The sequence below is a fragment of the Sebastes umbrosus genome, chromosome 13 (genome assembly GCF_015220745.1).
Source record: "Sebastes umbrosus isolate fSebUmb1 chromosome 13, fSebUmb1.pri, whole genome shotgun sequence".
NCBI lineage: Eukaryota > Metazoa > Chordata > Actinopteri > Perciformes > Sebastidae > Sebastes > Sebastes umbrosus.
The window spans coordinates 31,683,599-31,697,425 of NC_051281.1; the positions used below are offsets into that span (position 1 = coordinate 31,683,599).

Here is a 13,827-nt window from a genome sequence, read left to right on the forward strand (position 1 = left end):
CTGCAACCTCACTGCTAGATGGCGCCAGATCCTACACACTGCACCTTTAAGTCTTATTGAAACGCAGCAATGTTTGGGGAACAGATGTGATTGTTTCTGTTCAATTTTATTTTTTTGAAGCCTGATTCCACGTTATTATGCAAAAGCCAATAAGAGTCAAACATATGAGAGTCAGACCATGGTTGCTGTTTTTCTTTCATCCTAAGATCAACCACAAGGAATCCAGTCAGTTCCCTCTGTGATTCTTCATAGCACATGCACTGAAAAAAAGAAAAAAAAACACCGTTGCAGAGGTGGAATAATTGTGTTCATTGCCGAGGGAGCTGCATACCTGCTCTTAGATTCAGGGGGTCGTGTGGTTCAAATCCATCAACACTATGTTCTAAAGATCGGAGCCTCCCACCCTTCAACCCCAGCTATGATGAATGAGTAAAGGAGTGAACAAGCAGGGTATTCTTTATCACATTAATACATATATCAACTTAGAACAGTCATTAGTGGTCTGGCCAAATTCTTAGCATAGCCAGTGCCGTGCAACACGGGGGAGAATTCCTCAGAAAGGGAACTGGTTAATTATCAACAGTGGCTTCACTTTGCCCCTTCAGCCGCCTACTCTCCTACATTCTTCATCCCACTCTTCTCTTGAATTCCACAGGTGACAATTCAAGGTGTGTCACCGGTGAAGAATGAGTTACAGACGGGGGGGTATTTGCATTATTCCCTCCCCCTCTCTAGTTTTTGCCCAAAGGCAGTGTTTGGGAGCAGAAGTGACCCCACCCCCTCCCCCGACCTTCAATAACTCCTGTTGCTTCTCTCAGCGCTGCTGTGTTGTTAGTGACGGAGGATTGTTGGTCCACTGACCTGTCTTTCCTTTTTTCACAAAGACACTTAACCAAATAGGGTACACAAAAAGCATACTTTCTAAATAGATTAAGCTATTTTGACAAAACAATGAATTTGATTTGTTAATGCAAAATAAAAGCTGGGCAGAAATGTGATGAGGGGTACGCACACTAACACGCACACTCCATATCCTTTCCTTAGTTCAACCCCTTTTATTCAAAAAGGTTTTTTTTCTAGTTTAGTTGTGTAGGTTTAAAATGGGGTTTGGATCAGCAGCAATGAGATGACCACGCACATACACACAGATGAATACTAATGAAGGTTTGTGTATGCCCTTTATATTGCAACAAATTAAGGTTGTGTGTGAAATCACTCACTGCTCACTGTATAGAGAGCTACAGGAATGAGTCCTCAAACCCAGAAATGAGTTAGCATTTTAGCACTTCTGGTTCCCTCGTCAGGAAGTCAATGTGTTTTTAGTTAGATGACTGAAATCAGGTCTGTGGTTAACACAAGCTGAAGACATTTAACATTTTACTCTATGACATAAAATACATCAATAAATATATCACCCGTGAATTTTGAAGCCTTTACGTAAAATGGCGGTTGCTAACAAGTGGCTAAATGAGACTACTAAACGCCATCACGCCGACTCGTCCGCCTTTAGAGCATCGTTGTGTATACTCGCTTTCATGCGACTGTAGTGTAGTTCGTTTATAGCCTAACGTTAGCTTTTTACTTCTACCGATTGTAGTAGTGTTCATTTGTGGAGATTTTCTTGCTGAACAAACGTATAAGTATCATAATGTGTGTTTGCACAGAGCTTATTTGCTGCAATAATCCAAAACCCAATGGAACAATCCCATTGGGTTTTTGTTGAGGGAACCAGGGCGATGCTAACTTCCTGGTTGGCCTAGAAAAATGCGTCATCCATGGAGCACTCTATAGTGGACTATATAGTGAGTTTGCCATTTTTTAGTGCTGTCCATATATCTAGGGAGAATTATTATACCCTATATAAATGTCTCAAAGTATCCCACAATGCATAGTGAAAAGCAGTGGATGAGGACGGTCACTAACCGAGGACTATTTATAGGATAGTGAGTAGGGAGTAGGGAAAGAGTGAATGATTTGGGATACAGCTTCAGTTATTGTTCTCTGGGTGTCATTATAATGACATTTTTCAACAGCAGGCTAGATCATCATGATAGACTGGAAGCTGTGTTCCTGACAGCCTTAATAATGTTCACATAAAGAGGAGTTTTGCATCAGGGCCCAGGAATGAGATGTCTGACAGCGATAACACATAGACTGCAATTACTGGAAACAATAACGATTTGCCAAAAAAATGATGAAAAAGTTTAGTTCTCTTCTTGGTTTGCACATGTTGACTCAATCATGTTTACCCGGTCTAAAAGGCTTCGTGTAGAGCTGGGAAACAACCTTGTTAGTTTGGAGGAGAGCTTTGGCTACACAAACTGTAAACATTAGTGCGATTGAATTCAACACATTGCCTATTTTTCCCATGCAGTGACATGGCTTTTGCATTGTTTCTTGAATGTAAGGGGGATACCAGTGGAAACGGAGCCATACAATATAGAGCAGGCTTCCAGTAAATGCCATTTATTGCCCTTTTTAAATATGTATCTCTTTCTGTTGCATGATTATTGTCCAGCAGACTACTCCTCCATCCTCCCGGCCCATTCAGCAGCCACCACTGACCAGGACAGACGAGGTGACAATTGCAAGAGAAACGGGTGAGTTGACACAGTGAAATCCTCTTGAAAGAGACGGAATTTAGTTCTTTATTTAAAGACCACTCACAGTCCTTCATTTAGACCATTCTGCTAGCAGAGAGAGATCAGAACCTTTGGATCTGCCCCTTGCTATTTTGCAAATATCACTGTATTTAATGAATTTAAAGTTTTACTTTGAAACATGGAAAATAGATGTTGTACTTCCAAATGCTAACGCGTGACTTAGCTCACCTATTGGGTACGGAGGGGAATGTTTCTGACAGCACATGGTGTTGCAGAGTTCATATTCCTTGAATGTGCATAGCTGAGCTAGTCAGAGCTTGCTACATACAGATTCACTGACACATGTCTCCATCTAGTGGATATAAGGATTAATGCAGTAAATGGTAAATGGACTTGCTTTTATATAGCGCTTTTCTAGTCTTCACACACACACACACTAAGGTGCCAACTTTACCCATCATGATCTAATCTAAAGACTCATTCACACACCGATGGCTATGCCTTCGGGAGCAATTTGGGGTTAAGTGTCTTGCTCAAGGACACATTGACATGTGACCTGGAGCAGCCGGGGATCAAACCACCGACCTTCCGATTGGTGGACGACCTGCTCTACCCTCTGAGGCACAGCTGCCCCAGTAGAAGTTGGAAGGCTCTCATTACATACATACATAGAATTTGACTCCGGTTTTATGTAGCTCTCTCAAAGTACTTACACAGAATAGAAATAACAGCCAGGAACCAACAATAAAATACATATAAAAATAAAATGTTTATATACAAGTGTTCTGGAAGTTGTAAACAATACCAATGCATTTGAGTAATGCATAGTGCATTTGTGATGAGCACTGAAGTGTCGGTGCCGGTGTTGGTCTCTGTGTGTGTATTTAATTACAGAATTTTCATTGCTGCAGCTTTCAATTGGAGCAGAAAGATGTTCATGTTTTTAAAATAGGGCTGTCAATCGATTCAAATATTTAATCACAATAAATCACATGATTTTCCATAGTTAATCGCAATTAATTGCAAATTAATCGCACATTCTTTATCTGTTCAAAATGTACCTTAAAGGTAAATTTGTCAAATATTTAATACTCTTATCAACATGGGAGTGGGCAAATATGCTGCTTGCAAATGTATGTATATATTTATTATTGTAAATCAATTAACAACACAAAACAATGACAGATATTGTTCAGAAAACCTCACAGGTACTGCATTTAGCATAAATGCAGCCCAATAAACTGTAGCCCAACAGGCAACAACAGCTGTCAGTGTGTCAGTGTGCTGACTTAACTTGCCCCAACCTGCATGTGATTATCATAAAGTGGGCATGCGTTAATGCGAGAAACACAAAGAAATTAGTGGCGTTAAAACAAATTTGCATTAACGCATTATTATCGTTTTCAAGCTGAAGTAGGCGAGATTAAAGCAAATGTAATTAAAAAGAGTTATTTTTATAAAACGGTCGCTATATCCTGACAGTAGTACATGAAACAGGTAACCTGAAAAAAATCATGTGCCTCTGTGTCCTCCGGTGTTCTCCTCCGGTGTCCTCCAGCGTAGGACACCGGTGGAGGACACCGGTGTCCTACGGTGCTCCCTAAATTTGCAAGAATTCACATACCAGAGGAAAACAACCAATCAGAGCTGATTTGAGGTCTGCTTTCCATCTGCTGTCTATGAGAGCCGGCTGTCAATCACTCGCGAACTCCGACCAAACGGTCAAACTAGGCAGCGCTGACCAAATATGAATCAATATTCTGTTACTGTAATGACTATTTCTCTCCTCGCATGTTCTCAGAATCATCTTGTAGTGCACGGTTTAGCTGTAAAATGAGAAAGTTTGTGACGCCGCCGCCAATGTGAAATCTGGTGAAGGAACGCCAAGTTCCGGTCACATGACCGGAGCACAGCCAATAGGAACGCTCTCTCTCTGAAATGACCTGTGATTGGCCAAAGTCTCCTGTCACGGGCTAGATGTTCTAAAACCTGAAAACAGAGCCATGAGGAGGAGCAGAAGTCTAGTTTTCTCTCAGAACACTTGAATTACAATATGCTGAAAGTTATTATGGAATTTTTGCTCAATTATGCCAGAAATATACTGCCTACTGCAGCTTTAACTTTGACAGCCCTATTTCAAAATAAACAATAATAATTAAATCCCCACAAATATTGAATCCCAATCTTACTCTGTGATTAACCCACAGAGAATGTGAAACAGATTTGTATCTTCTATGTACTCTGTTTTCTATATTGCACATGGTATTCCAGTGGGAAATGTGTCAAACTGTATCATGTAAATACGATTAAAGCCTGTGAGATTTAAAAATGTCTTACTTTGGCACCATCAGGTGGTAGAGGCATGAATGTTTCAAGCAGTCTCAATTTGATCTACCGAGGCACGATGCTTTGGTTTGGAACCTGATGGTTGCATTGTCCGCAATATATAGTATACAAATATACTGTATATAACAATATTACACTTGAAATAAAGCACCAACACTAATGCAAAATACAACGTAGGTCTTTGATGGAGCACGCTATGGAACTCAGTACTCATTATGGGATGCTAATGTCAGCTCATCATAGAGAGAAAAAAAAGTTGTTTTGTGTTAAAGAGAAAATTCCAAAAAGCGCTGAATCTTCAAATACTCTGACTTGAAAATGTATTTAGAAACTGGGAAGAAGATTAGAAAAAGGTCTGTGATGTGCTATACTGTATGTTAAGATCATGTACAGTGCTTGCATCAATTGTAGGACAAAGACACAGCATCTTGTGGAGTGCATCACCAGGGTAACCAGGATCTGGTCAATTTCACTTTGGATCAAATATTACTTGGAATGATTACTTACCTGTACTTACATACTAAAGAAAAAACTTTAAAAGAAGAATCTTTTGAAATGCTTAAAAGGTCAAGTCCCTTGTTGAACAAACAGAAAAACAGACCAGACTCAAACATCATCATGACTGAATGGACAAAATAGCTCACCTCAGGTCCTGGATCAACCATGTAACTGACTTGAAATAATGTTCATCTGGACTCTTAATTTAACACTGTCTTTTGCGTTGTGTTCAGCGAGTGACTCCCAGCACGTTTCAGTCTCTGTGGAGTCCAGGCCCGGACTTCCTGGGTCACCAGGTGGGTCGAGGGGGGTTATCCACAGAGACAGGAATCCAAATCTCCTGTGTTTTACTCCCTTTTTATATTCTCTGGTCTGATGCTCTGCCTGCCTCATGTGGACTCCTCATGCAGGACCTCACATGGATTTCAAAGGCACGCAAGCACAAGCATGCATGAATCTGTCTACTTTATGCTTTTGAATTCACGCAGGGTGGCGGACATGTTGGTATTTAAGCCAGGGGGATGGAAAATTGGGCCGATCAGGCTATAATCCTCTGAAAAATATACACAAAGAGGAAATAGAAGAGCAGATTTGAGAGAGGAAAATAGAGAGTAAGAGAGAATTTTGGTAGATCTTCACATTAATTTGTATTTCTTAAAATGGACAAGAATTGGGAAATATTACATATTAGCTTAAGTTACTAATGCTTTGATATGTGGCATTCGTTTTTTCAGTGAATATACCATGCTTATGTATCCGTTCAGAGGCATGGGTTCCATTATTCCATTGCTAAACTCAAACCCTGAAACCCTCTTGAAGCGGACATCATGTTGCTGTGCATGTCAGGGGCGGTGTGCGACTTCTATACAGCTGAGGAAGTGGGTTACATTTCATACAGGCTCAGCTGAAAGTGACACATTCTGTGGGAAGAGTTTAAGGTCACACCAGAATATATACAGTAGTGCATGCAGGTGTGGGAAGGTGTATTCAGTTACCACCTCAAAACCTTCACATGGCCTTTAAATTACAGCAACACACATACTGGGATTCTTGCTCCATCAAGCAAAAAGTCATTTTCTTTTCCTCTTCTCTCCTCATCTTTTGGGTCCTGTTTATTGTTTGGGATGTGGGATACAATCATTAATCATTTTTGAAAGGTCTTTTCACGAGGGCATTAATGACTCTGTCCTTTTGTCGTTGTTTTCAGGGCCAGTTGGGGCTAAAGGAGAAAGGGGAGACCGTGGGGATACAGGACTAAAAGGAGACAGGGGTCCAATCGGGCCGAAGGGGGAGGCTGGCTCGGGCTCCAGCTCACGAGGTGGAGCCCGTGGAGACAAGGTTTGGATCTTTTTATAAAATCTACTTTGATAGTGGATGGAACACCTGTATGAGTCATCTTGTCATGCAGTGTGACGGGTGGGACACACTGATGATGCCGTAGTTTGTCCTTGTGAAGGTTGCAATGGGCAGCGGGTTAGCAGATAAAAGCACGAGCGAGGACAAGAGCAGGGGTAGTAACAGCAGTGATATGAGCTTTGGTGAAATGTCCCAAAGGATCACTAGAGGGAGCTGCAAGTCCTAATTTTATGCAAGCATATTCATTCCTTCATTCAACCTTTATTTGAACTCATCCATTAAGGTAGAGACTTCATTTACAATATAGCTGAGTAAAACAAATAAAAAATCCAAGGCACCAAGAAATGTAAATAAGAACCATAAAGACCAAACATTACAGTAAAATACAAACTAAGTAGCAAGTTACACAAACAAGGTGGTATGCACCTACTTATTTCTATTGACCAACAGAAGTTATGTTTCTGTTATGATTAGGCTAAGGTGTATTGTTTTAAGGGTTGGTAATATATTTCTAAAGATTTTAATACAGACATTTGAGTGTATCTCTGTAACTGCAGAATTAAACTTCCACTTGTGCCACCGTAGCATAGACGCCGCATTGGACGCTTCAGCCCGTACTGAACAGGGGGGCTGACCCTATCGTCTACTTATCAATGAGTTGATATTATATTAAAGGGTTTATGATCTACGTGGAGTAGAAAAATAAAGTTTTGTCTCCAGTTACTTAGAATCTGGATAGTTGAGCTCTAATCTCTGCCAAACACACAGGAGACGAGTGTGCACCGTAGGCTGACATGAACTAAATTACTGACCTGATAGAAAAGAATTCATTTATCAGAAGAATTGTTAAAACTCACATTTGTCAAGTATGACTTTGGCTTATTTTTCTTGTTTAAGGTTAATACTTGTAGAGAGGTCCCTATATAATATAATATAATATAATAAAATAAAATATAATATAATATAATATAATATAATATAATGAAATGTCTTCCTCTGTTTTAGCGATCATGCTTTCAGTCTATAGGCTACCGCTAACACTGCTACTGATATTACTATTATATACTGTAGGCTACTTACTAATACGAGCAATCACAATAACAGGCAAATAGTAGTACATAAATAAATAATGGTAACAATATATATTAGTATAATAATATTAGTGATGATCTGAATTTATTGAAATAATGGTGATAATAAAGAAATTATTAAAAACAGAATAATATTATAGCGTAATTGTTAACCAAGACATGCCATCACTTTTATTGTTTGCAATATTAGACACATATTGCTACATCTCGTACATTTCATGTTTCACGATATCATGTTAGATATGAACATCAACCACCTAACATTAGCTGATATGGATTAGTTAATAATAATGAACATTAGCTAACATTAGCTGATATGGATTAGTTAATAATAATGAACGTTAGCTAACATTAGCTGATATGGATTAGCTAACAATAATGAACGTTAGCTAACATTAGTTGATATGGATTAGCTAATAATAATGAACGTTAGCTAACATTAGCTGATATGGATTAGCTAACAATAATGAACGTTAGCTAACATTAGCTGATATGGATTAGTTAATAATAATGAACGTTAGCTAACATTAGCTGATATGGATTAGTTAACAATAATGAACGTTAGCTAACATTAGCTGATATGGATTAGCTAATAATAATGAACGTTAGCTAACATTAGCTGATATGGATTAGTTAATAATAATGAATGTTAGCTAACATTAGCTGATATGGATTAGTTAACAATAATGAACGTTAGCTAACATTAGCCGATATCGATCAGCTAACAATAATGAACGTTAGCTAGCTCTTATCTGATGTTACAGAAGCAAACGTTTTGTAAAGATGTAACGTTAACTTGAACAGTTGTTAATGTGTAAAATGCTTAAAGTAAAATGTGATATGATAGTAGCCTACTAGTTTTTAATAATGACCTAATAATTGATTGAGTCCACCATATCGAAGGACAGACCGCTGATCCATGAACCGGAAGCAGTGACATTAACGTATTGAACAGTTTTTCACCAAATTACTTACTTACGTTACTCCTCGTAGATCATAAACCCTTGAATATAAAACGACTCGTTGAAATCGGTTGAGAAATGTAGACGTTATAGTGCTTTTTATCCAGAAAAACGGCAGCTCCCCCGTTCACTTGTATTTGTTGATGGGTCAGTCTTGCCCTGTCCAATATGGCACCCACGTTGACGTATGATCCAGGAGTCAATGCGGCGTCTATGTATATATGTCTAAGGGTGCCACCCTTAATGGAAGTGTGTACACTCAATGTGAAGGGCATTAGGTAAAGTTCTCCAACAAGTGGATGTGTCTGTGGATACAGTAGGCTATGCATGTCACATGCGACAGCCAGTGAAGACTGCTGGCACTGACTTGGCACTGTTTCTCCTTTCATTTTCAGGGAGAACCAGGGGAAAAGGGATCAAAGGTAAGTTAGAGATGATCTCAGGTATGGCTCCTTGATTTGAGTCACCTCCTGTAGAATGAAGTTTTAGGTGTCTTGTACAAACAGAACAAAGATCTATATGATACGTCATGATCCCTCACCAGGAGGGGAATGCTACAACATTCAAATAGGGGACATCAGTGGTGTTGATTTCACTGTTCACGGATTTCTGGTCATCGCTATAAAATAATCCAGGTCCACCCTGAATTTACAAATATGGAAAAGCTTTAGTCACTACCGTCTATATCTCCAGGGCAGTGCAGGCTTTGGCTACCAAGGCAAGAAGGGAGAGCCCGGCCCCTCTGGGATACCCGGTCCCCCCGGCCCTCCAGGGCCCGCGACCGAGTTTTCAGTCGACAGTGACGGCTCAGTTGCTTCCAGAGTCCCCGGACCCCGAGGTCCAGCTGGATCACAAGGTGCCGCGGGCCCCCAGGGACCACCAGGAGCTGATGGAGAGCCAGTTAGTAGACTACAGTTGAATTCTTTACATGAAAACACTAAACACAACAGATGTGCTGTGGTTGTTGAACTTGAAGCAAGATCTCCTGTTACATGTTCTGTTGAGAGTCTAAGAAAAAAAATCGAAAAAAATCGTTATATATATGTACATATATATATATATATATATATATATATAGGTGTAATTGGAAATAAGAATTGTCACATCAATTTTAATAACCCCAAATCACAAATGTGTCTCAGAGGACGTGTATTTCTTCATTTCATTCTCACAGGGCGATCCTGGCGAGGATGGAAATCCCGTAAGTTTTTGGTTTGTTTTCTTCACAATACCACTGACAAATGACTTGAACTCTTATCAACTGTCAAAAGGTTATGTGATGATGGATTGTTGAAGTAGAAAGTAAGGGTGCTCCGATCGTTATCAGCTGATATTCGTTCTAAATAGTTTGATCGGTGGTGTCTATAAAGGCCGATCAGAAGAGATAGTCAGGTGATGCAAAACATACGAGACAATTTCTCTAAGCGTTGCTAAAATGACTTCACTGAAATTGTGAGTGGAATATGTTGCCCATGTTGCTGCCCCATCTATTAATTTTAATACTTAAAGCAGCAGTTGGTAGAAATGGAGCAAACATTATTAAAAAAAGTTATTTTTATAAAACGGTCACTATATCGTGACAGTAGTGCATGAGACAGGTAATCTAAAAATGAATCATGTTCCTCTGTGTCCTCCGGTGCTCCTAACAGCATCTGCAAGATTTCAAAGACCGGAGGAAAACAACCAATCAGAGTTGAGCTGTAGCCTTGCCGTCTCTGAGCAGCTGTCAATCACTCACGGACTCTGATCAAACAGTCAAACTAGGCAGCGCTGATCAAATATGGATCAATATTCTGTTACTGTAATGCCTATTTCTTTCCTCAGATGTTCTCAGAAACATCTTGTAGTGTACTGTTTAGCTGTGAAATGAGAAAGTTTGTGACCACTTGACTTAAAACTTAAAATGGTTATGACATGGATTTATTTCATCACTTGAGTAATACGCAGTAAGTACGAGCAAATAAATACCAGCCTGACTTCAGTCAGTGCAATATAAAAAATCACACAAATTATTTAAAGGGACTGTTTGTAAGAATCAGAAATTGGTTGTAACAGCGACACCTGTGGCCGTTATGTCAACGAAATTCAGCGTCCTGTTGCTCGCGCTCGCCCGTGTGCACATGCTACGCGAATGTGAGCGAGCATCCGACAAAACAGTGAGGCGACACACGTCAGCTAAAAGCACAATATCACTCTATATTTCAGCTGCTTGGCAGTAATGTTAGCTGACCAGACGAAGGTCTCTCCATGAATCAGTGCTGATCCTAGTGTTGGCTTTTCCTGCCTCAGCCTCCCGACCGCGGCCGGAGGGAACAGGAGAGACACCGGAGTTTTGGTCGGAGACGATAACGTTTCTCTTTGCGGAACCCCGTCACTTCACAAGACACGGGAAACCTCTGTTGGTCTGGAGGAGCTGCAGTAGTTATTTCTGCACAAACGTCTACTGTACATTCACTAGATATTCTCAGAGCTAAACTAACTCTTCTGCAGTGTGGAGTGAGCGCACATGCACGTGAGAGTGGAGCGAGAGAGTGAGAACGAGCGCGGTGTGTGAGTGAAGGCAGCTAGAGGAGCAGAGGAGCAGAGTACAGCAGAGACTCCGGTCCTGGAGACCAAAGCTACGGTTTCCCCCGCGTCCTCCGACCGCAGCCAACACTGTTTAACAGACGGGCTTCACTAGATACAACCAAGAGGTTTTGGTGCTTCACTTTAGTTTGTGTTGGAGTCTGAGTCTGAACAGCGTAGACACACGCGAGCGCGCATGAGACACCGACCCGGATTTATACGTGTAATACGTTCTGCATGTCTGTGCCCAGGGGTCCATTGTCTCATAATCCGCCCGTGGTCACAGTAAACAGAAAATATGAAACGGCTGAATAACAACGTTAGATGACGCATGGTGTAACGTTACGGTACCATAACAGCAGCGGTGCCAAAATGACTTTTAACATGGGGGGTGATGAAGACACATTTACAATTTGAAGTGAGCACTTCTATCAGAAACACGTTCTGCGTGTTGATAATCCGAATAGGTCATGCTTTGGTGGGGACAGAAAGTGAACAGGACAGTGCTGTTTTGCTGCAGCTGCCGTTTTGACAAAGTGCACCGGGATGCTTTCACTTCAAGTGTTGGTGCATAGCAGTTGTACTGTTGTGATAAGCCATTTCCAATCTGCAGAGTTTACAGAGTACCACATCGTTGGGTCTCTGTTTAAAATACTTCCACACTTTAGAGGATTGTGAGCGAGTATTTTTTTAGCTGCAGCTTGTTCTCCATGCTTTGACCGGGCGCAGCCATTCTTGCAACGCGGCGAACGCAATCAATGACGTCGATTGCGATGATGAATCGCCCCAGCCCTACCTGTGATCGGTATTGGCTAATGCTGCTTCCGGTGATCGGCGATCGGCCCCAAAAATCCTGACGGGAGCACACTTAGTAGATAGCTACTCCTTTACACTGAGATTTTGCTTGTGTTAAAACCATGAGTGCCCTAACATTTTTGTTTCCTCAACACAGGGTTCTGATGGACCTCCAGGCTTCCCAGGAACCCCAGGTGACACTGGACCTATAGGAGAGAAGGTGAGATGCTCACTTACATCAACAGAAAAACACATTATTATTATTATTATTATTATTACAATAATGGACCTCGTGCCTACAGGGAGACCGTGGAGAGGGTCAACCTGGCCCCAGGGGATCCCCAGGACCTCCGGGACCCCCAGGACCAGGACTCAGACCTGTGAGTTCTTCTTGGCTTCGGTCACATGCTGTAAATGTTTATGCACAACTTGTATCAGCAGACTGCCTGCCTTCATGACACATTTGTTGAATACAACTGATACCATTTCATGTATTTCAGACTTTTGTTGACATGGAAGGCTCAGGGTTCCCTGATCTGGAATCTGTTCGGGTGAGAAGGATTCAAATTTTAGTACTCTCAACAGTAACAACTATGTAGTGGAGGATATCATCTGTGTTGCTGTACGACTGTAACCAGCAAAGAAGATAAAATTGTTGGTGAAAGACGTTTCTGTTTCTGTAGACATTCATCTGATATACAGCTAAAAATGTAGATCTGCAAAAGACACCATAGATTACAGGAAATCTGCAGTATGCTAAAGGATTCTTTATTTTTGTTGTAGGGACCGCCTGGCCTACCAGGTCCCCCTGGTCCCCCCGGTCTTCCATCTACAGCAGGCACAGCATCAAGTTCTGGGGCATTCGGACCACCAGGAAAGGACGGGGCTCCCGGTCAACCTGTAGGTGTCAATGTGTTTGTCTCTCAACACCATTAGCCAAATAATTCTCTAAACCCTCTGAATGGTGATTCAAATGACTGTAGAGTCTAACCTAATCAACAACCACTGTATACCTGAACCAAATCTTTCTAGGGATTGGCTGGTTGGCCGGGTACTGATGGCATCCCAGGAGTTTCTGGTCCCAAGGGAGAGAAGGTAATGATTGTCAAAACTAAGAAAATGTCATTTTTTAGGATCCCTGAAAGCTTCTCAATAGTGGTTATAGTGTAAACATGAGATGTATCTGTCTAAGTCCAACTGAAATTCAGTTTTACCCGTACATTTCACTGGTGATTGTTGTAAAATAATTGATACTTACTTAGTAATTTGACTAATATAGTACAACATATCACTGCAGTTCCAACAGCCACACAGGCAGTCAACCAGCTGTGGATCGATGTTGTTAGCCATTGCTTAGTTCTATCTATGATTTGAGCTAGAGCTGCAGTGATCAGTCAACAAATCGATTAGTCGATCGACAGAAAAATAATCGCCAAACATTTTGATAATCGATAAATCGTTAAAGTAATTTTTCAAGCAAAAATGGCAAAAATTGCGTTTTCAGCCTCTAAAATATGGAGATTTCCTGTTTCTCTGTTTTATATCATATTAATTTGAATATATTTGGGTTTTTGGACTTTGAGAAACTGGGAGTATTTTTCTGACTTTTTA

General features: G+C 40.8%; 1 protein-coding gene across 5 annotated transcripts in view; it reads left to right on the plus strand.

Annotated features, from left to right (window-relative positions):
* col18a1a (collagen type XVIII alpha 1 chain a) overlaps positions 1-13,827 on the plus strand; it is a 114,749-nt gene that overhangs the window by 79,704 nt on the left and 21,218 nt on the right. For 2 of the 5 annotated variants that reach the window (XM_037790033.1, XM_037790029.1), the window contains 11 exons: positions 2,519-2,600; positions 5,681-5,743; positions 6,655-6,785; positions 9,252-9,278; positions 9,550-9,756; positions 10,031-10,057; positions 12,374-12,436; positions 12,519-12,596; positions 12,717-12,767; positions 13,000-13,116; positions 13,249-13,311. In XM_037790033.1, coding sequence (XP_037645961.1) covers positions 2,519-2,600; positions 5,681-5,743; positions 6,655-6,785; positions 9,252-9,278; positions 9,550-9,756; positions 10,031-10,057; positions 12,374-12,436; positions 12,519-12,596; positions 12,717-12,767; positions 13,000-13,116; positions 13,249-13,311 — 909 coding nt within the window. The remainder of the gene's footprint in view (positions 1-2,518; positions 2,601-5,680; positions 5,744-6,654; positions 6,786-9,251; positions 9,279-9,549; positions 9,757-10,030; positions 10,058-12,373; positions 12,437-12,518; positions 12,597-12,716; positions 12,768-12,999; positions 13,117-13,248; positions 13,312-13,827) is intronic. The other 3 variants (XM_037790030.1, XM_037790031.1, XM_037790032.1) reach the window with 3 other exon arrangements.